The 27700-nt window shown below is 38.4% G+C and overlaps 1 protein-coding gene across 4 annotated transcripts in view; it reads left to right on the forward strand.

Moving 5' to 3' along the window:
- fam172a (family with sequence similarity 172 member A) overlaps positions 1-27700 on the forward strand; it is a 194344-nt gene that overhangs the window by 107665 nt on the left and 58979 nt on the right. For 3 of the 4 annotated variants that reach the window (XM_051895764.1, XM_051895767.1, XM_051895766.1), the window contains exon 9: positions 23158-23274. In XM_051895764.1, coding sequence (XP_051751724.1) covers positions 23158-23274 — 117 coding nt within the window. Of the gene's footprint in view, positions 1-5474; positions 5670-23157; positions 23275-27700 lie in introns of those variants that run through there. The other variant, XM_051895768.1, reaches the window with a different exon arrangement.

Raw genomic sequence — 27700 nt, forward strand, 5'->3', positions numbered from 1 at the left:
GCTGTGGACCAAACAAGGGGACCGAGACCCACCACTTCTAAATGAACTCTGATGCGATTTCGACTCCAACACGGATCAAAGACATCTAAACGAACCAAACACAGGATGTGATGTCAAAAGATGCAGCCCTGAAAAGGATAGAATGCTCAAGAATACCTGGTTCTTCTCATAATAGGAGCGATGTTGCCCATTACAGTTCAGTACAGGCATTGGAACCGGGTGTCTTGACTCCTTTGCACATTTTATAAGCTGTTCATAAGTTGTTGTTGTTGTTGTTGTTTTTTTTTTTAGGACAGTGTGAACGCTAAGTGAACCAAGACTTTTTTTTTTTTTTGGTCTGAACCAAAAGAACCAAGAGATCCAAACTACAAATATGAACACACCCGTAAACACTTCGACTGCAAGTAACAAGTAATAAAGCATTAGAGCATCAATTTACATGTTTACCTTTTACGGCCAGTGTGGTGAAAAGTTTATTGGGCCTGATGGAGATGCATCAAAGCTCAGTTTCTAGATATCCACTTGACTCTGAGGTGCTGCAAAGACACCAAGGGTTTTGGTTTCTCTTCTTTACCTGAATAATGAATCTTGGCCTGCAGCACTAAAACAGAACTCCAGAATACAAGCTTTTTTACAAGCTTTCTTACTTTTTCTTATGCTGTCTTTCATTTCTAACATTTATGTTATGCTGGTTTGTCTTGATAGTTTAAGACTGCGGTCTTAAACAGCTCTGCTGTCTGTAAAACCTTCTGCTTGGACAAATGGGTCTGATATCTTGCTAATGCACTTGCTGCAGACTGATATGAAATATGAAACATTCACAATTGCAGAGATTTCTGTCCAGCCCTGCATTCAATATTAGAGGCTCTTTTTATGCAATAGTGGAAATTTGTCTTGAAGAAAAGTCTGTTAATTCTACATGTAAAACCCTCATAAAATTAACACACCGACAGCCCTAAAAAATAGACTTTTCCTTCAAACAATATACATACACTACCATTCAAAAGTTTGGGATCTGGACAATTTTTTTTACATTTTTTAAATATGTTTCTTATTCTCATCAAGGCTGCATTTATTTGAAAAAAAAAAAAAAAAAAATACAGCAATATTGTAAAAATTTAAATAATTGATTTCTCTTTTAATATATTTTAAAATGCAATTGATTCTTGATATGACAAGGCTAAAATTTTCAGCAGGCATTACTCCAGTCTTCAGTGTCACATGATCCTTCAGAAATGATTCTAATATGCGGAACATTTACTCTTAAAGCGAACTGACCCGTCTTCGGGCTTGACATCACTTTCTTTACCTGTGTATACATTTACTAGACTATTGCCTAAAAATATTAAAAATGTAAACAAATTATACATCTTTTGAAAGGTCTATGGGTTTAGTGTCAATATACGGTCTCTGCTTTGCAATATCGATACTCCAGCAAGAGTAATATTGTAATTTGTGTCGCAAGTACAAATGACAACATGCAAAATCAAAACGGGACCTTTGAAAACAACTCTCACCTTTAAAAACGATATATTAATATTTATGTGGATATATATTTTTTTTTTCAAGATTATTTGAATAGAAAGTTAAAAATTGGCGGCAAATTGGCTGAAATAGAAATTATTTGTAACATTATAAATGTCTTTAGTGTCCAATAATACCAGTACATAAAGTATTCATTAATTTTATTTTATTAAACAATGTGATTAAATTGTTAGTTCACCCAAAAATGAAATGAAATTTCTGTCATTAATTACTCACCCTCATGTCGTTCCAAACCCGTAAGACCTTCGTTGTTGTTGTTTTTTTGTTTTGTTTTTTGTTCGTTGTTTTTTTTTTTTTTTTTTTTCTCCTCAATAGAAAGCAGCGAAATTACCACATTTAACCCTTTGAGAGTCATTCAGTTAAATAACTGGCATTAATGTGATGCCATCGCTTGAAGCTCAGACTTGTTGATATTTGTTTGAACCTTGATGATCAGGTCTATCAGTGTGTGATGGTGAAATGGGCTTAAGTCCTGATTGGATGATTTACGCCACAGAACAAGGCTTTCTTTGGACCTCTGCATTGTTGGAGGACTCTCCTGATTAACAGCACACAGTCTTCCCAGACCCTTCACTCCACCTTAGTGTGTGGCTCATTTCTGTAGCTTGAAAAGAGATCCTGACAATCAACATTGTAAAAGATTTCCCCCACTGTGGATTGTCTTTTTCCTCTTTACCTCCTCCCAGGCATTGTTTTCTTTATCTGCCTGTTTGTGCTATTTTCTGTTATTTATTAATTTATTTGATTTATGACGGGCCGCTTCAAACCCAATTTTCCCCTCCTGGACTTCTGTTGTGAGGGATTCACCAGAGAGAGAGCTTTGACTAAAGCTCGTCAGTGGATTATTTATGTATTTCCGGCTCATTTTGTCATTAATTTCTGTTTGTTTTTAGAAGATGACGAGCAATCTAGCATGCACAGATTGTTGTTGGAGAATGGAAGCCCGTCTGCATGCAGCTTTTAATTGATATCAATTTGCCATCCAGGTGTGTTACGCTGAAACAGGGTCACAGAGGGGGTGGAGTTCTGTGTGTGCTTAGAGTAATTACTGTAGCTTTCAGTCTACATACACACCAGATCTGTTCCATGGTATTTATTTAAAGTACCATGTAAATACCATCGTACATGAATATGGTAGTGCATTCACTGTTTTTGTAAGGGATGCTTTAAATTGTTAGAAGTGTGGATGCTTGTGTTTATTATGAAGGAAAAGCGTGTGTCAGCTGTTTTGGGTTAAACGAGTTTTGACGCTGCTCAGTAAATGTTGTGAGACGTTTTTATGAGTATGTCTGTTCATTACAGATCCACCTCAAGAGAACATTATATTAAACATATGGCACCTTGGTAAAATGAAAATAGTAGCTGCCTTTTATTGACTATATAACGACAGTATAGACAATGTATCTGCTAAATATTACAAAGAAGAACAGATCTCCAGGCAGGATCTTCTTACAAATCTTTTCACACACAACTGCTTCAATATTTCAAATCCGAAGGCACATCAATGGAGCTTTGTAGGACAATTATATTGTTTTGTGCTGTCGTTATCTTGTGTTGTATTATTTGTTTTGTTTATAGCATAATTGTATTGTGTTGTAGCATATTTTTTGCTGTTTGGTGAGCTATTTTCTTTGTGTTGTGTCTTAATTTTGTTGTGTTATGGCATAAATAACACATTGTGTTATAGAGTAATTCTGTTGTTTTGTGGTTTCATCTGGCTTATTTCCATTTTGGAGTTTTGTTGGCTTTGCTGATTCTGTTGTGTTGTGGCTTATTTGCATTGTGTTGTGGCTTATTTTCATGATGTTCTGACTTATATCTATTGTGTTATGGTTTATTATTATTGTTTTGTGTCTTTTATTGTGTTGTTGTGGCTTATTTGTGTTGTATGTGGTGTAATTCTTAGTTTTCTGTTCTGTATTGTCACTTATATGCATTGAGTTGGGGTTTATTTCCATTGTGTTTCCATTGGTAATTCTGTTCCTTTGTTGTTTTAATCTGATTTTGCTGTGTTTTTTCTGTCGTGGTTTAATTTTGTTTTGGCCTTAAAGGGATAGTTCACCCAAACATGAAAATTCTGTCATAATTTACTCACCTTCAAGTTGTTCCAGAATCGTATGAATTTCTTTCTTCTGTTGAACACAAAAGAAGATAGTTTGAAGAATGTCGGTAACCAAAGAGTTGATAGGCCCCATTGACATTCATAGTATTTGTTTTTCCCCCATTCTATGCAAGATCCATCAACAGTTTGGTTACCCTTATTCTTCAAGATATCTTCTTTTGTGTTCAGCAGAAGAAAGACATTCATACAGGTTTGGAACAACTTAAAGGCTGGCTTTGTGTCTTATTTCCATTGTATTAAGGCTTATTTGTGTTGGTTGTGTTGTAAATCTGTTGTATATTGTCACTAATATGCGTTGTGCTGTGCTTTTTATTTGCCGTTGTCTTTGTTGTGTTGTGGCATAAATTTGTTTTGTGGAGTATTTCTGTTGTTTTGTGGTTTTATCAGATATGTTGTGGCTTATTTCTATTGTGGTGTAATCTGTTTTAGAATTAATTTTCAAGTTGTCATTGTATTATGACGATAGTGTATTTCATTTTCATTGTGTGTGGCTTATTTCCATTGTATTTATGGTTTATTTGTGTTATGTATGGTGTAATTTTGTTGTGCTTGTTTTTTGTGTGTGTTTGTTGTCATTGTAACTTTATTTGCTGTTGTGTCTTCTGTTGTGTTGCATCTTAAAACGGTTGTATTTTCAACTTTTGTAGTGTTGTGCATCCCGGGGCCGCCGCAGTTATGCGAGGTCAACCTTGTGCGTTTAACTCAGACTCACTCTCTCCGTCTGTCTTTCTCCCTCCCTCTCTCATTTTTTCCTCCCCCACTTCATCTTTTCTCTGTCACAAGCTTAATTAGCTGCTGCTTGTTAACAGGCTCAGAGAGTTTAGCGCATAAACATGGATGGAGGGATAAATTCACGCCGAAACGAGCGCACGATAAGAGAAATCACCCCGCTCCACTATTTCTATAAATAAACTATCAGCAAACGCCTGTGCGGAGTGGCCTATCTTCACACCGACGATAAGACACGCTCCAGGAATGTGTGCGTCTGTGTGTCCAGAACACACTTTGAAGTGAGAAGAGACTTTGATTTGATGTGTAACTCCGAGATTGCGGCGTGCGCGCCAGTGTTTATGCGTCTGCGCTGACATAGACGTGTTTGTTATGCCTGCTTATTGTCTGTCATCTTCTGTGTGGTTCATCTGGACGAAATCATTTGCATGTGAATGTATATCGCTATGAGTACCGCCTAATAGAATATGCAATTATGTATTACAATAAGCCATTGAACATCCGTGATGAGCCCTGTCATGGTTTGACAGACATATTTCAGACGTCTGTTTGACACTTCATTTCGTCCCATGCTAATGTAAAATAGCCTTTATATAGTTGTTATAGCATTCTGTTGTGTTTAGCGTCTATGTCACGGTGCAATTTCGAATATTTCAACCTAATTTCCAAGTCTGATGCTATATTCACGGTAAATTTACCAGCTTGCATATGTTGTCCGCAGCAAACGACAGTAATCGAGTGTCCGATTTAATCCCATACGTCTTTCTCGATGTTCAGATCGAGCTTTTCGCTTTCACACATGTGCCTCTGCCGCTAGTTAAAGAGCTCACAGTGAAATCTTAAGGGGTTCATCATTACATATTTAGTGGGCAGGCATCTGATATAGCTGTAAGGTTTTTAATGCAGCGCCCCATTGATCTGACGCACATGTCGGCTCCCGGGGTTACCGGACGTGCCTCCATTTGCATAAGGGCCCTGGGCAAGGTTCCTCTCACGCATTGATTGGCTTGTCCTAGGGAACCTCGCATCGCCTCCCCACATTGATCACTTTTTCTTTTCTTTTTTTTCCCTGAGATAGTGCTATGCAGAGTTCACCTCAAACACATCCTCCCCAACCTGCAGGAGGAAGGAGTGTGGGAGAGAGGAGAGGAATAAACTTTGCCGCCAATATCTTAATAGTCGCTGCGCTGAGGGGAACCAAGAGCGAGGGAAGGGTCATGTGATATGTATTCATGCCTCGGTTGAGGGTGGGTATTGAACAAGGTTTACAGATACAGCACACACATACTGTATATGGAACACGTTCATAGAGTTACAGCTTAGTCATACACTCATACATTTTTTAGCATTTTATTCATTTTTCTCTCCCTGAGGTCTACTTATAATGTTAGTCAAGGTTGTCTTACACTAAAAACAGTTGAATTTTTATTTTTCAGACATTATTTTTTACCTTTTTCTGAAACTGCTATTTAGAAGTAGTGCTGCAGATTGTGCTGCAACATGGGAAAAATGTATATGTTTTAGATGACAGAATGTCAGATGGGTTTTGTGTGATGAGAGAGAACAACTGGGTACAGAGAAATAATATATTGAGTCAAATTGATTTGCGAGTCTGAATCAAACACAGGATTCAGGAATCATAGACTGTATTGGTCAGACAATTCACTTGATTCAGTCTATTCAGATTGTTCTCCCTTACTATAGTTTGTTTATTTATTTACTTGTGTATTTATACAGTACTATAAAAAAATAGACTCTGTTGACTGTCTAACATTGAAATGTCACAATACTTTCAGGTTTGTTGTCGATACCTATAGCATTGCCCCATCTTTCAGTAACTTAAGTGTTGTGTTAATGTATTCACCATTGTTGTCACCATCAATACATACACTAACTATTAAAAAGTTGGGGGTCAGTAAGATTTTTTTTTAATAAATTAATATTTTTATTCAGCAAGGATGTATTAAATTGATATTTTACTTGAAAATAAAGGCATTTGTAATGTTACAAAGATTCTATTTCAGATAAATGTGATCCGTGCTTGCAAAATGAGTCGGAATGCGCACTGGCTAATTTCGAGCTACAGACAAAACAAGTGAAAAAATGTCAATTTTGGTCGAAATTAAGGTTTTCACAAAAATTAGTTCATTAAGCCCTCATCTAGCGATCCCAATGCTCCAAATAGCCATTAAACATCTAAAAGTATCTTTATTTGTATGTTTTATGAGAGGAGTACCTTTCCTTTGTCCATGAAAAATGCTGTGTTTTTCTGCTCGCTTCTCGACTATTGGCGATTCCCTCAGCACAAGTTTGGTATCGTTGTAAAGAGCAATATTACAACTTGTGAATATTCATAGCGAATTACCGATGGCATGAGTCTGAACCAATGAAATGTGATTTTCAAACTCATGCTGATGTAAACAAAACGATCTTACTCACGCTGACTGTCAGATCCGAAGCGTGAGCACAAAGATGCCTCAGACAGCGCACAATCCCGATATACACATATAAACAGAATTACAGTGATTCAAAAAAAATCTGTCTTGGCGAGTATTCACAAAAACATTATCTGTTATGTCTTAAGTGAACGTTTGGTTAACTTTGGGAAAAACATCTGATGTGTAACATTAAATTAGATCCGTTTGGTATAGTAGGTCGTAATATATAGGCTGTCTGTTTCATTAATGTTAATCAAACAATTGTGGAATAATGGGGGTTGGGTGGCGGGGGGGATTGATTTTTTTTTTTTTTTTTTTTTTTTCTATAGATATGGGTATTGACTTGGTTTGTGCCAAATTTTGTGGTATTACCAGAGATTTTAAGGTATGGTTGCTAGGTGATTTTGTTTTGGAACCTTCAGAAAACTTTAACTCACTTTTTCTCAAAATTGACTTTGCTGACTCTATCGACTTCAAACAGGTGTAACTCAGTCATTGTTTGTCAGATTTTAACATATACATCATTTTGAGTTTTTTTTTTTTCTTTTTTTCTTTTTCCGTTTCATCAAAATTTGCTGAAAAATTTATAATGCTTTCCATAAAAGTATTAAGCAGCATAACTGTTTTCAACATTGATGATGATAATAAATGTTTCTTGAGCAGCAAATCAGCATATTAGAATGATTTCTGATGGATCATGTGACACTGAATACTGAAGTAATGATGCTGAAAATCCATCTTTGCCATAAAAAAAAAAAAAAAAAACCATTTTATTCAATTATATGTTACTTTAAATTGTAATAATATTTCACAATATTACTGTTTTTACTTTATATTTGCATCAAATAAATGCTGCCTTGGTGAGCATAAGAGACTTCTTTAAAAAAAAGTCTTACTGACCTCAAACTTTTAAATGATAGTGTAATCTTTCTATACTTAAGCAGGAAGTTTTTGGCTTTTGAAAGTTTCAGTATGTTTATAAAGTACATTTTATTTCAACAGATAAAGGAGAATGGGATTTTTTCATAATCCCTTTAAGAGACTAAGAACATTAGGCATTAATGATGTAAAATGTGTCCGAGAGGGAAACTTTGTTACATTTCTACTCTTGCAGGTCATCTTTAACACAGTTCAACACACCCCTCTTCTTCTTGATTTTGTGCCGTACATGACCTCAGGAACAAACAAATCCCTCTTTCGCCTTTCCACATGCTTTTCCTTCCTTCCGTCTCTCTCCCTCCGAGCCTACGGCAAGGTCTACACACGGGACTAAGACTAGTCTAGGAGGACAACATCCTTCCATCTTTCAAATTTGATTTTCTGCCTCTGTCTCTTACTCTTATACACACATTCTTTGTTCTTTCACGTGTGCTTTGTCTCCTCTTCATAATTGGAAGCCTTACACTGTGTCCTAACCAGGTGCGACACGATAAAGCAATAACAATAACAGATGAAGCAGCTATTTATTCCATTTAAGTTAGTCTAGACTTATTTATGACCAAGCACAACAAGCGATGAACAAAAGGACATTTTGTCAATCGCTTGGTTGTGATAGATAGTGAAATAAATAAATAAATAAATAAATAAATAAATAAAACAAGCCATTTTAAATCTGTATGACTTTCTCTTGTGGAACACTAAAGAAAAAAAAAAAGAAGAATGTTGATAACCAAACAGTTTTGGTAACCGTTGACTTCCAATGTATTCAAAAACATTTTCTCGAAATATCCACTTTTGTGTTCCATAGAAAAAAAAAGTTTGGAAGGACATGAGGGTGAGTAAATAATGACAGAACTTTTATTTTTTTTTAAGGAAAAGGTTTAAATTAGGCCCGGATGATTTGGAACGACATTCAAAAGATTAAAAAAGAAACTGAAAAGCAATATTCCATATTCAAGAAAACAAGAGGCCAGAAAGAAAGAAAAACAGCTGTGAAAGTGCTCTACCGAAAGAGAAGCACCACACTTCACAAATGTCACTGAACTCTGCACCTTCAGAGGATGTTGGATATCGGTTTCTCCATGAGCTTCAGATGTTTTACCTCCTCAGTACTTTTTTTTTTCTTTCTCATTTCTCTTTCTCTCTCTCATTCAGCATTCTGCTTTTCCCCTCCATATGTGTTTTAAAACTGATTGAATGTCAGCATGTTTTATAGCACCGTGTGCTCTTTGAGTCAAACTTTCTCTCTCTCCACATGTCATAAGAGAGCATTCTGGGTATTCATAATATCACACATGTCCATGCAGTGCCGATTATTCTATAGATTTGGACCTACCGTGGAAGTCTGCTCGCCTCCGCAGTGCTCCTGCAGAGAGAGCCACGAGCTTCCCGCTTCTGAACACGTAGTCAAAAATCTGTTTGAATCTTTTACGAGACCCTTTTTTTTTACTCTATATTTTAGTTATGTACCTGCGGTAAAACATATTTAATTTTTAAGCCCGGGAAGCCGACACTGAAAAGAGATGAACTGTTTTATGTGCCGTTTTAAGGTTTTATGTGCTGTGAATTATGGTGGGTTGTGTGAAATACTGGAGAGATGGTAAAGGGAGCATCAACAGCTTGTGGTGTTCTTTTGATGTCATCTTAAGACATACGACTGTGGCGGTGGTGTGGGGTTGCGTCCCGCTGCGGATGCCTGTAGGTTTTGCTGGTCATAAAAGTGGTCACATTCGCACACATACCGGAAGTCAGATTGAGGTGTCATAGAGGTGGGACCTACACCTCGATGTCAGTGAAATGGGATGTTAATATGAGCAATGTTATTGAATCAGCTTGAGTTAGGCTGAAAGTACATTACTTTTAGAAGTTTCTCTGAGGAATTCCTCAAATAAAGCCAAACACACAATACACAACTGAAGCTCGACATCCTGTGTGCATTTAAAAACTCAATTTCTCACACTTTATACTAATAATCATGCACAAGATAGATGTTTCACTTAATTCTCCCCAACTGTAGCTGCAGTTTGTTCTCACACAGACTCGCATACGAGAGTAGATTCTTAACATGTGACCAAACAACTTGGAGAAAGGGCTTGCAAGTTTGCAGTTTGATGCTTTTTGTTGTTTCACACTTGCAGCAAACAGTGGCAATAAGAACGCATTGCGTGTTGTCTATACTCATGGGCTTTTTGTCGCCATCTTTATATATAAAAGGGAGATTCAGTCTTGCAGTGTGTGTTTGGCTATAGCGGATGTTTGCTTTTATTTGGCCTGCTTTTGCACACCTTAAAAAATCATTACAGTCTACTTCTTATCTTGACAGTGTCAGAATTCTTCTATATACCCTTCCACAGCTACCCCATCCCCCTTTCCCTTAACCTCTTACCTTATTTTCTCCCCCTTTTCTCGTTCATTTTCCTCCCCCTTCTCTCCAGCTCGTCCTCCTCAGGCTTTTCCACTGTGATGCCACAACTCGATTTACCCCTCATCACTGTCTCTTTTTCTCTCTTAGGGGACACACTCTTGATTTGGACTCATTTCACATTGATAAAAACACTAGGGGGCACTGCTTATCCTTTGTAACTGCTTTTGCATAGACTAAAGTAGATGAGAGCAGTGTAGGTGTGTGTGTGGAGAATGAGATTTCTTCACTTGCTTTTCCAATCTACATTCAGAGTTGAGCGGGACAGTTTACCCCCATAGCCTATTTTCCTTGTCTTTCTTACTAGTTGTCTTACCTTTTTGTGTGTGTGTGTGTCTATTACATTTTGGTCCAAAGAAAATGCTATAATGTGATCTTGAGGATTCACAATTAGTCAGTGCCCATGTTGATTTCTTTTGCCATTTTGTTTAACCTGTATTTTACATTATATCCATCTTGGAGGACTTCAAACTGACCTGCTGTCTCATATTCAGGTCACATGCGTTTCACACACGTACACATACTAACAATAGCCCGGCGAGTTTATTTGACTCATCGATGACATTTAACTCAAGAGTGCGAGTTAGTCAGCACCTTGGATGTTGGATTGCAGTTCCGGATACTTGGAAATTGAGACACATGTAGTCATTTTGACGTGACAGTTGTGAATTATCAAACGTCCAAAACGAAAAGAAAATTAAAAGCAACATGAAAGATACTTTATGATTCCTATAATTGATGCATCTCCGTTTGCGAACTCTCTGAATATTTCTCTTCACATCCAGAGGCGTCAAACACGACAAAGAACAAAGGGAACGGCAGAAACTGGCTTCTCACTATTATAACCACAGAAGGAAAAATTCACAAATGACAAGATAATCACTGCATTCGTACTTACCTTTATCAGCACATAAATGTCTTCCATGGCTGCAAACTAAATAAATAAAGTGTTTTTTTTTTCCTTGAATGTCCTCAGCTGTGGTTGGTAATTGCCACACTCTGACAAATCGCTGACAGCAGTTAAATAGTTAAAAAGATAATTCTGCTGTAAGTGGTGTATTAGGGGGAAAGGTCATTCTTGGTCTATTTAGAACGTTGAATCCCTTTCCTAGCGAAATCCAGACTTTGTCCCTTTGTGCTTGAGTGACATGGGCTTTCTCTGTAATAACATCCCTAGTAATGGGCCATAATAATATATATTGTGCTAATCAGAAAGTATACTACTAACTAAGTATACTAATAAGCATCGAACTGACAACCATCAATAAACAGATTGTACGACAATGCTACATTTTTGTTCAGTTGAATGCTAATTAGTGTAGTTCGTTTTGGGGTATATGTGTGATTTAAATCAATTAAAAAATCATTACCATGTTCTTTTTTGGGACTATTTTAATATTTAGAGACTTGTTACTTTTAAGATTAAAAACACTCTTAGTGCTTTGGTATTAGTTTAGCATACAAAATAACAAAAATAACTTATTCTGTTTGACCGTTTTTATATCTCAGATTGTTTTGAAATCAAGTTTTAAATAAATAAAATAATAAATACCGTTTTTAGCAACTAAAAAATAATTAAACAAATTCAGTGAAACTTTCTATTTAAAAGGAATTTGAAAATTTTGTAAGAAAAGTATTTTTTTCTTTTCTTTTAGCTACTCTGTGTGTGTGTGGGTGTGGGTAGGTGTGTGTGTGTGTGTGGGTGTGGGTGTGTGTGTGTGTGTATAAAAGTGTGTGAGGAGGTTGTGAAGCTGTAATAGGTTTTTTTTTTTTTTTTTCCTCTTCAGCCTCTCTTTCACACTCACCCTCTCTTCTCCTCAACTCCTGGTTAAAACGTAGCTGGTGGCTATGGGAAGTTAATTTCAGATTGTTATATATTTCCATTAATTTTGTCCGTCTGGTGCTGGACTGCCTTTGAGAACAGGGGTATCAGAGGCTCATTTTTGGGGGGTTCAGGAGTTCTTTCCCTTCGGCAGGCTAGACGGAGCTTTAGAAACAGATAGCTGATAGGCGAGCGGTTTCGTCACGTTCATTAGCCATTGGTCCCCTTTTTTTTCTCCTCCAACTTGGAGTTGTGACTGAAAGGATGGGGTGAGTGCCTCAGAAAGTTTAAACAAAACGTCTCTGCTGAAAGCCCATCTGAAAAGCCCCGCAGCTAGTCTCAACGTTTAAAAAAGGGGAGGTTTGGCCTGACACTGACGTTTGAAAGTGCACATGCACGCGCGCACACACACACACACACACACATTAGCGAGAACTTCTTTCGTACACACCCACGTACTTAGAATCATACACAGACAATACGCAGTTGTAGCATACACACACCTGACCTCCCGGTACACTCTGAAACAAGCGAGGATACTCCCTCGAGGTTTCAAAGAGGCTTAGTATTTTGTTTTCTTCTCGAGTGGCTAAAGTGCACGCCTTTTTCTTTGTTAATAAAATGTTTTTGTTTCATTACTTCACTTGCTTTTATGTTTTTCCTTGTGAAGACATACTGTTAGTGTTATGTCTGGTCGTGGTCTAAAGCAGACATAACATGTAAATATGCAAGTATTTAGACGTAAATATATGTTTTAGCATCTTGTGGCATTTTCTCGTTCACGATTAATTCCCAGGCATAAGCAGCTTTAATTGATATTCTGTCCAGCGTGACCCTATAAGGATGTCATATTCGTTGTGAAGCAGTTTGTAGTTAACATTCATCCAAATAATGGTACTTTTATCATCGTGTGTACTCTCCGCAGCTGTATTTCTGTCAGACGTGCACTCTGCTCTGCTAGTTTGTCTCGGCGCGCTGACGGCGAGTTGGGCTTTCCTGTAAACACCTCGGGCAGCCTGACCCCTGTCTCTCCCGCCGTCTGCCTGAACCGGCCCTCACCTCCCCCGGCTGACGAGGCCCAGCCTGTATGTGTCAGTGGGCGTCTGAGTTATGACAGAGCCGCGTCTCCCTCTTCGCTCCATCCCTCTCCGTCCCTCATTCTTCCAGCCGGGAAAGTCAATGATCCAAAACTCTGTTAAAACAGGGTCAGCCCCACATGTGCACTTACAGGGTGTCAGTTTAACCTGCTCAAAAATACTTACGGCTATTATTATAGCTTATAAATCATTAAGAAAGTTTAATTATACAAAAATTTCATGGTGGAACTGTGCAGGATGACACATGGGAAGGAGAATTTAATGGGCCAGCAAGTCCCAGCACAGAGAGGGGAAATATTGAGGTTAGCTTTCTATTTTATGGCACTGCCGAAAGGCTGAGGGAGACACATAGTTGGGTTTTGCCCTGTTGATACGCACACTCTGAAATATACTGTTCCCTCGTTTCAACGCCAGCACAATATCCACGCCGGTTTCAACAGTTTCGAAGGTGATGAAGATGTTGCTGTGATCGCACCTAGTACTATTCTTTCTTAAGTAAAATCTCCCCTAATTAACACACAACTTTAATTAGCTGCTGGGATTTCATCTGTCTTTTAGAGACATCTGTGTACCACAAAGTAATGTTTGTCACTTATTTTGTATCATTTTTGCAGTGTGTTTAGAAGCACTGAGGAGTAATGTAATGACTTTAATTGTGTCAATCCAAAAGAGGTGTTCATTTGAATTGATAATTCCTAATCCTAACCATAATATAGACATGAAGTTAAGATACAATGATACAGATATGAATGATTTATATTTATATGTGATATCTTTTAAGATAAGTCAATACTACAAGATTAGCACAGGGAATTGTAAAATTGTTTAATAGTCCTGCAATTGAATAGTAAATTTTAATTGTTATACTTCATAACCATGCTATTGGTATAGATAATTTTGATTGTACACAATTTAAATACAATTTGTTTTAGACTTAGAGTTGTATTAAATAATGCTATGATGTCATTTGGAAACTTGGAAATGTTTTAAATGTTCCAGGCCTGGAAATGTCATTAAAATTCATAAAAGGTCATGGAAACTCTATAGTAAGTATGTAGTTAATTAATAGTACTTAGTACTTATTTTAGTAAATACAGTGTAACTACGGCACTGTAAAATAAAGTGTAACCCTTTTTTATTTAGTAAGAATGCCTTAAATTGATCAACAGTGACAGTAGAGATATTTATGAAGTTAAAAAAGATTTCTATTTAAAATAAATGCTTTTCTTTTGAGTTTATCAAAGAATCCTGAAAATATGTATTATGGTTTCCACAAAAATATTAAGCAGCACAACTTTTTTCGAAATTTGTTTGAAAACAATAAACTGTCAAAATTAAAAAAATTTACAATTTGTTGAAATATTGTCATTTCAATTACCTTTTCATGAAAATAGTCATGTATCAGTGGCATCTAACCAATTGAAAACTATGTAAAATCAACAACTGCCCACCAACAGTTATAGCCGGCTGAATGAGCTGCACTACATGTGAAGATACAAACAAAGAGTGAAGACACAAAAGGAGAGTTTTGCCGTGATGATACGCACTCCCACACTTGTCGGTACAGTGTGCAGACTCCGCTCTCTCTCCAGGGTTCAAGGCATTGCAGGATCAATGCAGAACGGGTCCAAAATGAGGGGCCCCATCAGCCTTTTATCATCCAAACTGAGATTTCTCTTCATGGGCCCTGTGCCAGGCACAGCTGCTCCGGGGCCCCTCTTTCTCTGATGAGCACAAAAATGCATGCACACATACACACTCTGCTGGTGCACTATCTGTGTGTTTAATTCTCTATCAGTATGTTTTCGACATGTTAGATATTTGAAGTTAAAGCATATCAGTTAGGAGTTGAGGCCCACTATATTAGTTTATAGGATAACTATATTAGTGTCCACACCAAAACATTATAATGGCCTGTATATTATAAGAGTCTGCAGCAGTTTTCTTGTCTGCTGCTTTAAATGCTCGTGCCCTTTAAAGTCAGGTGGATTTTGATTGGCTGTCAATGTTTTTATTGTTCATCAGCTGGAAAAAAAAAGTTGTGAAAGTGATTCCAACGATATTGTTCTTATGTGACATTATTGTTGCAGTTGTGATGTGGACTCTGCTTTCTTTAGAATGTTTTTTTAAATGATTTTATTTACATGGTAGTATGAACAGTACGGTTTGGTAATTGAAGCATAAACCGTCAATGATGCCTCAAAGAGCCGCAAGCTTCAGGAGTCGCCTGTGTGTGGCCTTTATTCGACAGTGACTGATGCCCAAGAGCACCCCGCCCCTGTGCCCCCTTCACTTGCTCTTTCACTTATCCTGCCCCCATGTTTCCCTCTTTCCTCTTGTTTTCCATGAGTGCAAGCTCGACACAGCACCGCTGCCTTTCCTGGCACGCCGCTCCTTATCCTCTCGCTTTTGTTTCCAGTAGGTGTCAAACGCTCAGCGCTTGTGCTGTGTCAGTAAATATTTACCCGGCTTCCTTTTCCTCGGCCGCCTTTGCTGACGTGTGTATGTGTGTGTGTCTGTCCATGAAGCGTCGCCTACTCGCCCCATCTCCGCTCACAAGGTCCACTGATACCCCATTCTGGCTCAACCTTTCCGGGACAACACACTGGACGATGTCATCCCTCACACGTGGCGTTCCACTCAGCGACAGGAAGTAGAAGAGGAAGTTATCGCCACTCGCTCTCCACTTACTAGTATACATAAATCAAAAAACGCCCGCCGAGTTCCACTGTGGCGCCTATAAATGCACACGTACATAGCGAATATACTCCTGGCTGGACACTAGCAGAGGTTAGATATATCCACACCGACGCACACGCTACCTCCCCAGGGCCTCATAGTGTCCTGGTGCTTAGGGTTTCCTTCCTGCTCCAAAGACAAAGGACGGGCAGGCGCTGAGGCCCAGGCTTCAAAGCAGGGGAAGGCGCAAGTGTTGTCTCTTCCTGTGCAGGGTGTCGGAGCTCCAGGGCAGCTGCCGCTGTTTTCTCAGCCCTGAGCGGGGGGCCAGAGGAATGAGGCCTGGCCTGTGCCCTCTTGGACCTAGAAAATGAAGAAAGGCCAAAACTTGGCTCCAGAGGTTAGATGGTCTTAATGGGGTCAGCACAACTCTAGCAAAGGACACTGAGATTAGTTTAGCTAGTTGACACCACTGAACTGTCAAGCCAAAGAGCTTTTATTTTAAATAAAGACAGTACAAGTGTTATTTTCAATCAACATGTTTTAAAAACATCTTGTTGTTGGGATGTTATAAGTCATTGTAAACAGAAGTAATGTTGAATAGCTGTGAATGTCAGTTTAATTATAATCATGGAATATGTTAATGAAATTTGTCATAGTTGTATATGTATGAGGTGTATTGTGGTCAAAAGTACCGACCGTGATACCAAGTTGGTACTGAAATTTTAAAAATTTGACACTTTGAGTGCTGCTGAGTGGATTTGTAAACACCTCTGATTGGCAATTGTGTTCACACGCTCATCAGATATGTCTGTGATTGGTTACAATGATCAACGCTTCAAAAGCATGTTGTAAATAGGCATCAATGAATCCTCTTCACCAAGCGCTTACACAGATACACACGGGAGCATTTGAAAGCAGGCGTCTATCAGCGGACCAGTCAGCTGATAGACGCCTGCTTTCAAATGCTCCCGGCTTTCAAAATGCTTTCAAATTCAAACACTTGCGTGTGTTTTCAAACGCTCCTGTGCGTTGATCATTGTAGCCAATCACAGACATATCTGATGAGCGTGTGAACACAAAGGCCAATCAGAGGTGTTTACAAATCCATTCAACAGCGCATTACATTTTTAAAAATTCATTACCGACTTGGTATCGCGGTACTGGTTTATATTTTAAGATCAGATGAAGTCTGATGTAGAGCATTTAGCTCGAAACGTCACGCTCATTAAATGTTTTTGGAAGCAACAGTATGCCAACTTTTTTACCTCATATGTCTAAAGCATTAAAGTCTGTAAATGTAACAAAAAGCCATTACTCCAGGTTGGAGGCTTCTGTAAGTATTTATTTAATCTGTGCGGTTTTGTTTCAACCAAGTTTAATGGTGCAAAACTCAAATAGTTAAAAGTCCTAATTTAGCATTCATTTACACAAGGCTAAGTTGTAACTTACTCAGAGCTCTTTCCACTTCCCCCAGTTGGTTCAAAAGTAATCGTTAATTTGGGGAAAAGGGTTGCATCATTTGTTTGTACAGTAGATCTAGCTTGGGCTGATAGTCTGTTATCCAATGTTAAATCCTTTGACATTCATATGTTTTTAAGTGTAGCTATACTGTAAGTGTCTAAGTACTTTTTTAGTACCAGTGTATACTTTTGCCAAGACATACTGCTGTTGTGTGGATGTGCATGTATGTAGCTGTGCGTGCTGTGCATCTATGTGCAGTGTTGGCCCTCTCTCACTGGTTGTAATTGGACAGTTAATCAATCAAATATTTAAGCTTCATTTTACCACACAGTGGGATGTCCAGATTATGGCAGCAGTTTGGATGCATTAGTCTGGACTCAGCACCGATGCTAACAGCATGGCTTCCTGAATCAGCCTGCATCTGGATTCACGTGCACGTGTGTGCAAGTGTGTGCGTCTGCGCTGTCTTCCCTCAGCATGGTAATTGCCGCTTTTTTTCATGATGCTATTTGTTGGTAAGCACGTTCCTTTTTAAAAGCCCATGTTATTTATTTATCTCTTCGCTACTTTATTCCTCCCTCATTCTTCTGGGAATGTGTTGAGTGTTTTTTTTCCCCTGCCTCCAGGGACGCCATTGTGGATTACCATTCAGTTCTCACCTAATTATCTGGTGACTTGCACTGCCTTTGACACGTAATTATCAAAGCCCTAAATAATTGTCTTATTTCTTGTGTGTTTGCATGTAAGTCTCATGGAGAGCGTTCACTTTTGTCGCCGGGACGGCTGAAATGGCGAAGTATTTATCGCTGCACGAGAATCGCCTCCCCGCCTTTCTTATCGTTTAACTCTCCTCTTTGCTTGTGTGTGCGCATGTGTGTGTGTTTCACACTATTTTGTGTTCAAAATGCAGAGGCAAATAAAGAAGCTCTTCCATTGCGGTCAGCTTCATTAAGGAAAATGCGATTTTGAACAACTGAAGTCGAGCAATTAGCTCACTACGTGACGTGAAGCCACTTAAAGTGCTAAATGCTGTATTTTACAGTAGAGGTCACTGAAGAGGTCAAGCAGAAGAAGAGAGTGAGAGTGAGAATGGGGGAAGGGGGGGCAAGGATATATGACAACGGGGGTATTTTGTCCTCATCAGCTGCAGGATTTAGCTGCTATCGGAAGGACCATTTCGGCTAGCTGGTCCAAAATCATCCTTGTGTCTTTAATTGGGTTTCTACTGATTGGGGTCTCATAGCAACTGGGCTGTGTAGCAAAAGACGGATGAAGAGAACAGTGTTAATGGAGCTTATCCGGAGAAAAGGAAAGGAAATCTGCTGTCTTCAGAGGTTTCCCGCTGGCAGTCCTTGATACTGTTTGACCGAATGTCACGGCTGACCATTTACCACCTCAAAATATAAAAACAACCAGCTTACACCAACTCCTGCCCGCAAGAGTTGTGTTGGCTTTATTATAGTACTTGCAAGGCAGCATTGAACTGATGTTCTTCAAACCTTTCTGATAAAGGGGTTTGGGGTTGGTACGAATGCTTAATGTTTTTGAAAAAAAAGTCTCTTTTGCTCACCAAGGCTGCATTTATTTGATCAAAATACAGTAATATAGAGTACCTCAGGGATGACATGTTTTTGTAGGCCAACCCGGAAGTTAGCGGCACACGGGTTCCCTCGATCGAAAACCTATGCATTTTTCCCATAGACTTTTGGAAAATCACAAAAAATAAGCTCTGTGTTTAACAAAGGGTTATGACACTTACACGTTTTGTCTATCAAGATAATCTTTACAAGTTAACACAACATTTATACATTTTGAAGCCTAAATAAAGTCGTCAGATATAAAAAGCTAACAGTAGGCTATAAACGGACTACAGCGCACCATGGTCGCGGATCAACGTCACCACCATCAAGCTTCCTCAAACTTTATTTAAAAAACAACTTTATTTAAAAACATGCTCGCTGATTATGATCTGCGCTGTGTATGAATACTTATCCACTTTTTCATGAGAAATGCTGTCCAAATGTCCTGTTTGTCATGATGACGTCTAAAGTCTCCGCCAAAGGAAGTAGTCCCTTTTAGCAATTTGTTAGCAACCACCGTTTTTAAGACACAATAAAGGTTTAAAAAATCACAAGCAGGTTATAACTGGTGTGTTTTATGTCATAGATCAAAACGCGAAAATATTTAGAGGCTTTGTTAACCACAGACCTTATTTTAGGCGATTTAGCAAAAACCCATTCAAAAAACCCATAGACTTTAGGACGATGGAACCGGAAGTCCTAAAATGCTAACTCGCTTCCGGGTTTTGCCTACAAAAGCACGTCATCCCTGAGGTACTCTATTGTGAAATATTATTAAATTGTAATATAACTTTTCTATAGATAGATAGTGTTATATATAGATAGATAGTGTTTTATATATATATATATATATATATATATGTGTGTGTGTGTGTATATATATATATATATATATATATATATATATATGTGTGTGTATATATATGTGTGTGTGTGTGTGTGTGTATATATATATATATATATATATATAGTAACACTTTACAATAAGGTTCATTTGTTAACATTAATGTATTAACTAACATGAACTAACCATAGGCAATACATTTGTGTGTGTATATATATATATATATATATATATATATATATACAGTATACTCACTATTAAGTCATTAGTGCACGCTGCCTTCACAATATCATATCAGAATGTGATGTCATATTTAGTGTTTGCATAATAAATTGCGACTGGCATTCTTTCTTACATCTATTTGCATACTGAATTGTGATTTGTCTTTTAACCATTTACAGCTACTTTTACACTGCATAGTAACTAAGTGTTGATTCTCGTGAGCAGCCGACTGAGAAAAGACATGTATTGAGAGTCATAACAACTGATGCAACGAAGTCTACAACTTTAACACTAATCTTTTGCTGCTGTTCAAGCACTGTTGTTTTCTTCAGAAAATGCAAATTTCACTGCTAACACACTTGTGTTGAAAATTAGGGAGTGATGTTTTCGTTCCATCTCGAAGGCTGGATGTCATCTCCGTCTCGTTGCTCCTTCATCGCGCCTTCACCTCTCCCCCTGTCTCTCCTCCTCAAGCCAGATGCTCAAGTGCAAAGAAAAGGGCAGAAGTGAGATAGCAAATGTTTCAACATCTGTCTCTGTTGATTTTAGCGCAACAAGTACTTCCACATGTTTGCTTTTTCTTTGCGCTGTTTCTGGGCAGGAGGTTGATGAGCACAGCTGCCCGGTTTCTTGCTTTTATGGGTACAGACCAGCTGAGAGAGCGGCTCACGTGGTGCTATAATGCTTAAGCTAATGTACGGAGGAATGTAGATTACGAGTGTTTTAAAGCTTTGGTCCTGTGTGTGCCGCCATTCTTACTCGCTCCCTTACATTGATTGCCCTGACAGTAAATTATTTATTTTTTCATTGGTTCATATGTTCTTTTAATAATTTCTTTGCTTGGCTCTGCCCACAGGGCATTTTGAATTATAGGTTTACATTGATGGGCCCTGTGTGTGTGTAAGACAGTTGCAGACAGCGTGTGTGGAGCACATAGACTGTCACTGAAGGACATCAATCAGAGTAGTGTGATGGTGTAAATCTAATACACATGTTTCAGTTTTCCCAAAGGAAAACATCACAGATTCACACACATCAAAGCTGCTCTGTCATTTTCCTCCTCATATCCAATGCCCATGCTTGCTTTGAGGTTGTGTTTACATGATTTTGGCAGGCCGTTTGTCATTGAATGAGTAAAGCTGTCATTAAATACCATTATAGCCTTTTTAAGTAATTTAAATATTCCTACATAACATTTCCATATTAGCAGCAGCATTGTAATGATATACAGCACTTTCCACCAAGAGAGTACCATTCATTCATTCATTCATTCATTCATTTTCAGTGGACACATTAAAAGGTGATGCTTAGTATGGAAAATGCATTTCTATAACAGCACTGAATGGTTGAACTACAGTCAACACAACAAAATACAGTGAACACAACAATACATGGAAAAAAATTTAAATGACGAGATTTTCTTGTCCTGCTATAGAAGTTAGAAGTCCCTGTCCTTTCTTAGTAGTTATCTAACACATCTAATAGTTTCACAACAGAAAATCGAGTTTTTAATGTTGTTTATATGCCTATGTGGTGTTTTTAAAATGCTTTAAGAATGTGCAAACCATGTGCAAATTCATAAGTCAACACCATTGCTGAGTATTTTCTCTTTAAAACTGCAGTGATCTAAAGATAGTTTCAAAAACGCTGAAATCACTGGTGTCTGTGACGTCACAAACTACCTTGTAACCAATCACGTCAACGTGCCGGCGGGCTTTAGCATATCATTAACTGACCACGCAAGGGAGTCTCAAGAGAAGCCAGGTTATCCCAGTATATTTTTCAGTTGATATGAAAAATTGGGAAGATTTAGCAATATAGTGGGTGTATGATGATGCTTTTGATGAACTATATGCCTTTCTCCTAAGTTCTAAGTTGTTCAAAGCATTGCTAAGGATATTGATTTTTATAAGACAGCTGTCTGACTCTGAGATGAAGAACGGGAACATGGTTTGTGTAACATTAGAAACACATTATTAGCTGTTTGATAATGTAATCAAGCAAAAGGCTAACCATATTAATTACCGTTATGTGTCCGATGTTGTAAAAAGCGATTCCATTGTGCAGCATTGACCTAGTGGATCTCTGAGCTTGTGCGAGTGAGTGGAGGCGGGGCTAATTAGCATATTCATGGATCCGCGTATACTAAATGAAGCAAGGGTGTAGAGTTACATTCAAGCTATTTTAAGGCATTAAGTTTGTTTTTTTTTTTTTGTTTTTTTTTTCCCACAGGAAACATAAATATTTGGTGATCAAAGATGAGTTTTAAGAGATAAAATTACTGACTACAGGGGGACTTTAATACTTTAAAATAGTTATAGGACACCAAAGTGCACAGTATTGCTAGAAAATCCTATGCTCTGTTTTTATTTAACCATTTTTACAGCCATGGTTTTTAGAACCATGTATATCTGGAACGTGTATAGTTAGCTTTCCAAAGTCCAAACGCTGTCTTAACTGACACTTTTAGTAGTTTTTAAAAGGTTGAATTTGCTGGCCTCTTGGGTATCATTGAAACAGGAAGACATTTTAGCCATGCGTGTTTCAGTCACTCTGTGTATGCGTGTGTGTCTGTGTGTGTGTGTGCGAGCCGCCATGTGCTTCCTCCCCTTTTTCTTTAAGAGGATGCTCCTGAGAAAAGCTTATCAGCGGTGTGATGTATTAGTCCTTAGTGCCTTAATAGATTCCATTTATCTCTATACAGTCCCTCTAATTTAAATGGGCTTGGGGAATGTATTAAAATGACTATGGACACTTTGATGTAGCACCAGGCCAGGTGTAGCTCCTGTAAAATGGATCACGTAAAGTGATTGTTAACCTATTGTTGTCAGACCGGCCCTTTTTCTCTAGCCGTTTATCTTGAATGGAATAGTTAGCATGACAGGCTAACTCCTTTGGATTGAACACAATCTAAAATACGAGGATGAAAAGAAGTGCCTCTTCACATGTGTTTATCATGTAGAAGTGGTTTTTACATTAAAGATTTTAGCATTGCAGACCTTGTATTCCTGTTGTAATGTTTAGCACATTAGCATAGATGACAGAAAATATATGATGGTATTTCTATGCAATTCTAATATGTGCCATGGTTATTGACTGATTACCTTTGACTTTGACAGTACATGATACTCTAAAGAGTTAGTTTCTGTTAGTAGAAACTGAAAAACATCATAAATTTGGACAATCCTGTAGTTTTTAATTGAAACAATGCTATCATATGCTATGTGCTAATCTCTCTCTCTCTCTCTCTCTCCCAGATAATTCAGCGAGAAGCAGAAGTGAAGAATCGTGTCCGTGCGGTGGCCATGACTGACTCGGTCCATAACGTCTGGCACCAGGAGGCCAACAAGTCCATTCAGGACTGGCTCAGAGAGGTACGATATTCCATCAACCAAATATGCCAAAACCTTGATGTTCCCAATCACACCATCAATAGTGGCCGCACAGCTCAGCTCAAACAGCCTGGCATTTCATTCAGCGAGCAGATACACTCCCGAAGCAGGAGTCACGGAAAGCCAATAGTTTGTTTTTCATCCTACACTCTTGTTTGTCTGTTTGGGCAGATGTCAATAAGAAATCAAAGCCAAACGCTGCCGCACGCAGGCAGATGCTCTGTTAGTATGTCAGTTTTATTTAGTTGCTGCCCTTTCAGCGATGACCTCGAGTCCAGAGACAACACCTGGGAACACTCAATATGCACATAAATATGAGAGAGTGGATCCCAAGCCAGGGCTACTGGGGAGCCAGCCATGCAAATGCCAAGCGCAAACACACGCCCTCGCCTCTCGCCCGCTTTCCCCGTGAACAGCGGACCACCCAGCCCACCAGAAAAAAAAAAAAAAAAATGTCTTTCATTCCTTTGTCTTTGCTGATCTGCTTTGCTCCGTCAGATGTTTGCTTGCCTTTTGTTTGCCTTGGTGATTTCTTTTTTTTGGACTGTTGTAGTTTGTCTTTGGGTCGTGGGCTCTTTCTTCATCCTTTTCATCCTGTCAAGTTATGTCTTCTTTCTTTCTTTCTTTCTTTCTTTCTTTCTTTCTTTCTTTCTTTCTTCCTTGCTTTCTTGCTTTCTTTCTTTCTTTCTCTGATGAGTGCTATAGTCTCAATATGGTATCATTAGAATATTTCGGGATTTTTATGTGTGATTTTTGCCCTGAATAATAAGTCAATCAAAAATAGGAACACATTGCCGTTCATTTGTTCTTTCTTATACGTTCCAGTGGTGTGACTTACACCAGAGACATAAGGACGTGGAGACAGACCACTCGCAGAATAATTAATGTGAAAATATGGGTGATTCTTGATATGACAGCTGTAGTAATGGAAGTCCCGCCTTTAAGTTAAAAGAGCCTGAAATATACAGCTGTTTAGTGTGATTTTAGATAAAAAAGCAACATTTATGATACCAGTGAGGTCAGAAAATATTGCTGATTTAAAATAATATCTTAAAAACAGGAGATTTCAGTCTTCCCCCATTCAGGTAGAGGAAATAGCTGCCTGGGGGTGTTACGAATATTGGCCGCTGAATGAACTGACTTGCCTTAAAGGGATAGTTCACCCAAAAAAGAAATTTCATTCGCTCACCCTCATCTCTTTCCAAACCTGTATGACTTTATTTCTTCTGTGGAACACAAAAGAAGGTTTGAAGAATGTTTTTGCGCATACAATAAAAGCCCATCCAAAACAACATTGGACTATCTCATTGTATGGTTAAAAAAAAAGGAATTTTTTTGTTGTTGTTGTTGTTCCACAGAGAAAAGAAAGTCATACAGGTTTAAAATGACACAAGGGTAAGTAAATGATGGCATAGTTTTAATTTTTTAGGGAACTATCCATTTAAAGTGACTTACACAGACTATTTGTAATGGCAGAAGAAAAGACTTTATACTGTACATATGCACACACTCACAAGTACTGCCATACATTGAGGACACCAAAATATTAATTTGTCAGAGGGCCTGATTAACGCAGATGAGGTCGAGCATTTTATTTAATTGATTTTCAGATCTCATTCATCCCATTAATTGAAGCCAGAGGGTGGACTTTCACTTTAGGAATGTTAAAGTCACTTTCAGTCCTTTCGTGTCTTCCGTTAACCACCTAATCCTTTTTTACTCCTGCAGGAATTGGGAGACGAAGTTGTGTAAAGGCATTCGGCTTTCCCACCGCCTATGTCTCCATCGTAGACCTGTCTTTAATCAGGGTCACGGCCCTATCCCCTTCCATTGTAACGTCCATAGCAATCATGATTTGGACATTATTCAGGTTTGAGATCACTGTTTCTGGCCAGGCAGGCATCTCTATAGGGGTTTGTCGGAGGTGATGCTCCGTTCTTTGCACAATCGTGAGCTCTTTCGTGCAGAGGGTGGTAATTCCCCTTTTCCTCCTGAGGGAGGTGGAGATGGAAGGATGAGAGCCGAGAATTGGAGGGATTTTCAGGACGAGAGCGCAGTAGGACAGGTGATGTGGCGATAATGGGTCAGACTAAGGGCATGTGAGGGAGAGAGAGGGGGAAGGGAAGACATGGGAAAGACAGACATAAACAGAGCAACCTGAAGGAGGATGAGAGTCCCTCGGGAAGCAGCGGTATATACTGAAGGGGAAGAAACAGTGAGAGAAAATCTCCTAGGACGTAGCGAGAGAAGAGAGAAACAGAGTGAAGAAATACCCATTGTCCATGAGAATATCTGCACTAGCCGGAAAGCTGTAGTGATGGAAATAGAAATGACAAAAAAGGCAAAAATATAAACACAACATGCTATTACATATAGTAGAGACAGACATAGGCTTCACACAACAGCAGAACAGCAGACACTAACTCCAGTTTACAGGACCTTTTGAGTCACAAATATTAGGAAAAAAATGTGAAATAATTTAAACTACATAAAAACCCATGTTAGACCAACAGAATTTCCTCAAATGTTGTCCCAACTAGTCAAATTTGTGAATAAAGAATTTCAAATTGAACAATATTTCTGTTCCCAGAATGTTAACCATTAAAAAGGGGGTTACATCTGAATATTTTCTGTAAAAAGCTTGGATATGTTGAATAATATTAATTTGTTTCATTGATTTCTTTCCCATATTGCATTGACTGCTCTAAAATATGACACCAATGTTTCAGGAGTTTAGGACACAGAATAGGGCACATGCTTATTAACTGTTTTATTTCCTATTTGGGTTTATGTATATGCTTTATTTTTTAAGGTTAACTGTTTTTTCCAAGGCATTGTTAGTGTTTCCTGTCATAGCAAAGATTTGTTTTCAAAAACAGTATCATAGCTATTAAACAATTTCTTGTTGCGATTTTAAATCTGTATTTACCCTCAGAATTATCTCAACTTAAAAGAGGTGCTAAAGTCTGATTTTGTGGTGGCTATGCTTTAAAATTAAATTATTATAATCTTAATTCAAGTGAAAGATTTTGAAAGTCTGACAGTAATTAGTGTTGAGTACTACTGTAAGGTTATCCTTGCCTGGTATAAATGTTTGAAAATAATTAACAGCTGAAAACATTTGTTGGAAATTTAGAAAAGTAATCAAATGTAATCAGTTACATTACTTTAATAAAGTAATTGAAATAGTTACACTACTTATAACATTTTAAATAGGGTAACTTGTAATCTGTAACCTATTACGTTTCCAAAGTAACCTTCTCAACACTGGTCGTGTTGTTAAGAGCTCATCTTTTGACATTGATTGTCACTCTTCTTGAGGTTTGTGTGTCAAGTCACCTTTATTTATACTCACTGGCCACTTTATTAGGTACGCCTGTTCAACTGCTCACTATCAATCAGCCAATCGCATGGCAGCAACTCAGTGCATGTAGGCATGTAGACATGGTCAATTTGAGCTGCTGAAGTTTAAACTGAGCATCAGAATAGCGTAGAAAGGTGATTTAAGTGACTTTGAACGTGGCATGGTGGTTGGTGCCAGACAGGCTGATCAGAAACTGCTGAACTACTGGGATTTTCATGCACAACCATCTCTAGGGTTTACAAAGAATGTACTCTATATAATGCAGATTGTTTCAAACCAGCTTTACGGTGATAAACATGAAGATAATGATCAATAATGCAAACAGAATTAAATTCTGCTATAAAGCATCTCTAAGCATCTCAGTGTCATGATTATATAGTGACCTATAAAATAATTCAAATTGACAAAACAAAGCAGTGATACTCCTTGACAAAGGTTGGAGATCCTAAAAATCTGAATGCATTAGGTTGCGTTGAATTTGAGATTTCCCAGCAGTTCCTTTTTACAGTGAACTTCCGAGTACACATGGCAGCATGTTGCTCAAGACACTTGTCTGTCTTGTAGAATACAGTGGGGTGTGAAGCACCACAGTGCGACCAGAACTGATTGAGCACAATGCAGCATGTTAAAGGGCAGCTATAGGATAAGAGGCCAGGCACAGGGATGCTTAATAAGTGCATGCAGGTAGGAGATAGCTCTCTCAGCGGGATCCAACACCTGTCTTCAGTTTACCTTCTCTAACTGGGCCATTAGGAGACCGCTTAGAGTCCCACCATGCTCCAGCACCCCATCTCCCAGCCCAGAGGAGCCGGGAATACCACAACCATATGGCCCTGATTAATGCTGATGGGCCTTGCCGTAGACGATTATCACTCATTTGTGTCCGTTTGTCGTTTTTCATTTTGTGCGGCTTCAGCTGGGATGGGATTTGGATGTGTTGCGTAAATGGTTTGTGTGATGGCTGTTCCTTACACATCTATCGCAGAGCTTTCAAAAACTCACCCAGCTCATTTCAGCCAGTGTTTTAATACTTCATCATATTAA

Source organism: Ctenopharyngodon idella, chromosome 5 (assembly GCF_019924925.1).
Source record: "Ctenopharyngodon idella isolate HZGC_01 chromosome 5, HZGC01, whole genome shotgun sequence".
In the NCBI taxonomy this organism is placed as follows: domain Eukaryota; kingdom Metazoa; phylum Chordata; class Actinopteri; order Cypriniformes; family Xenocyprididae; genus Ctenopharyngodon; species Ctenopharyngodon idella.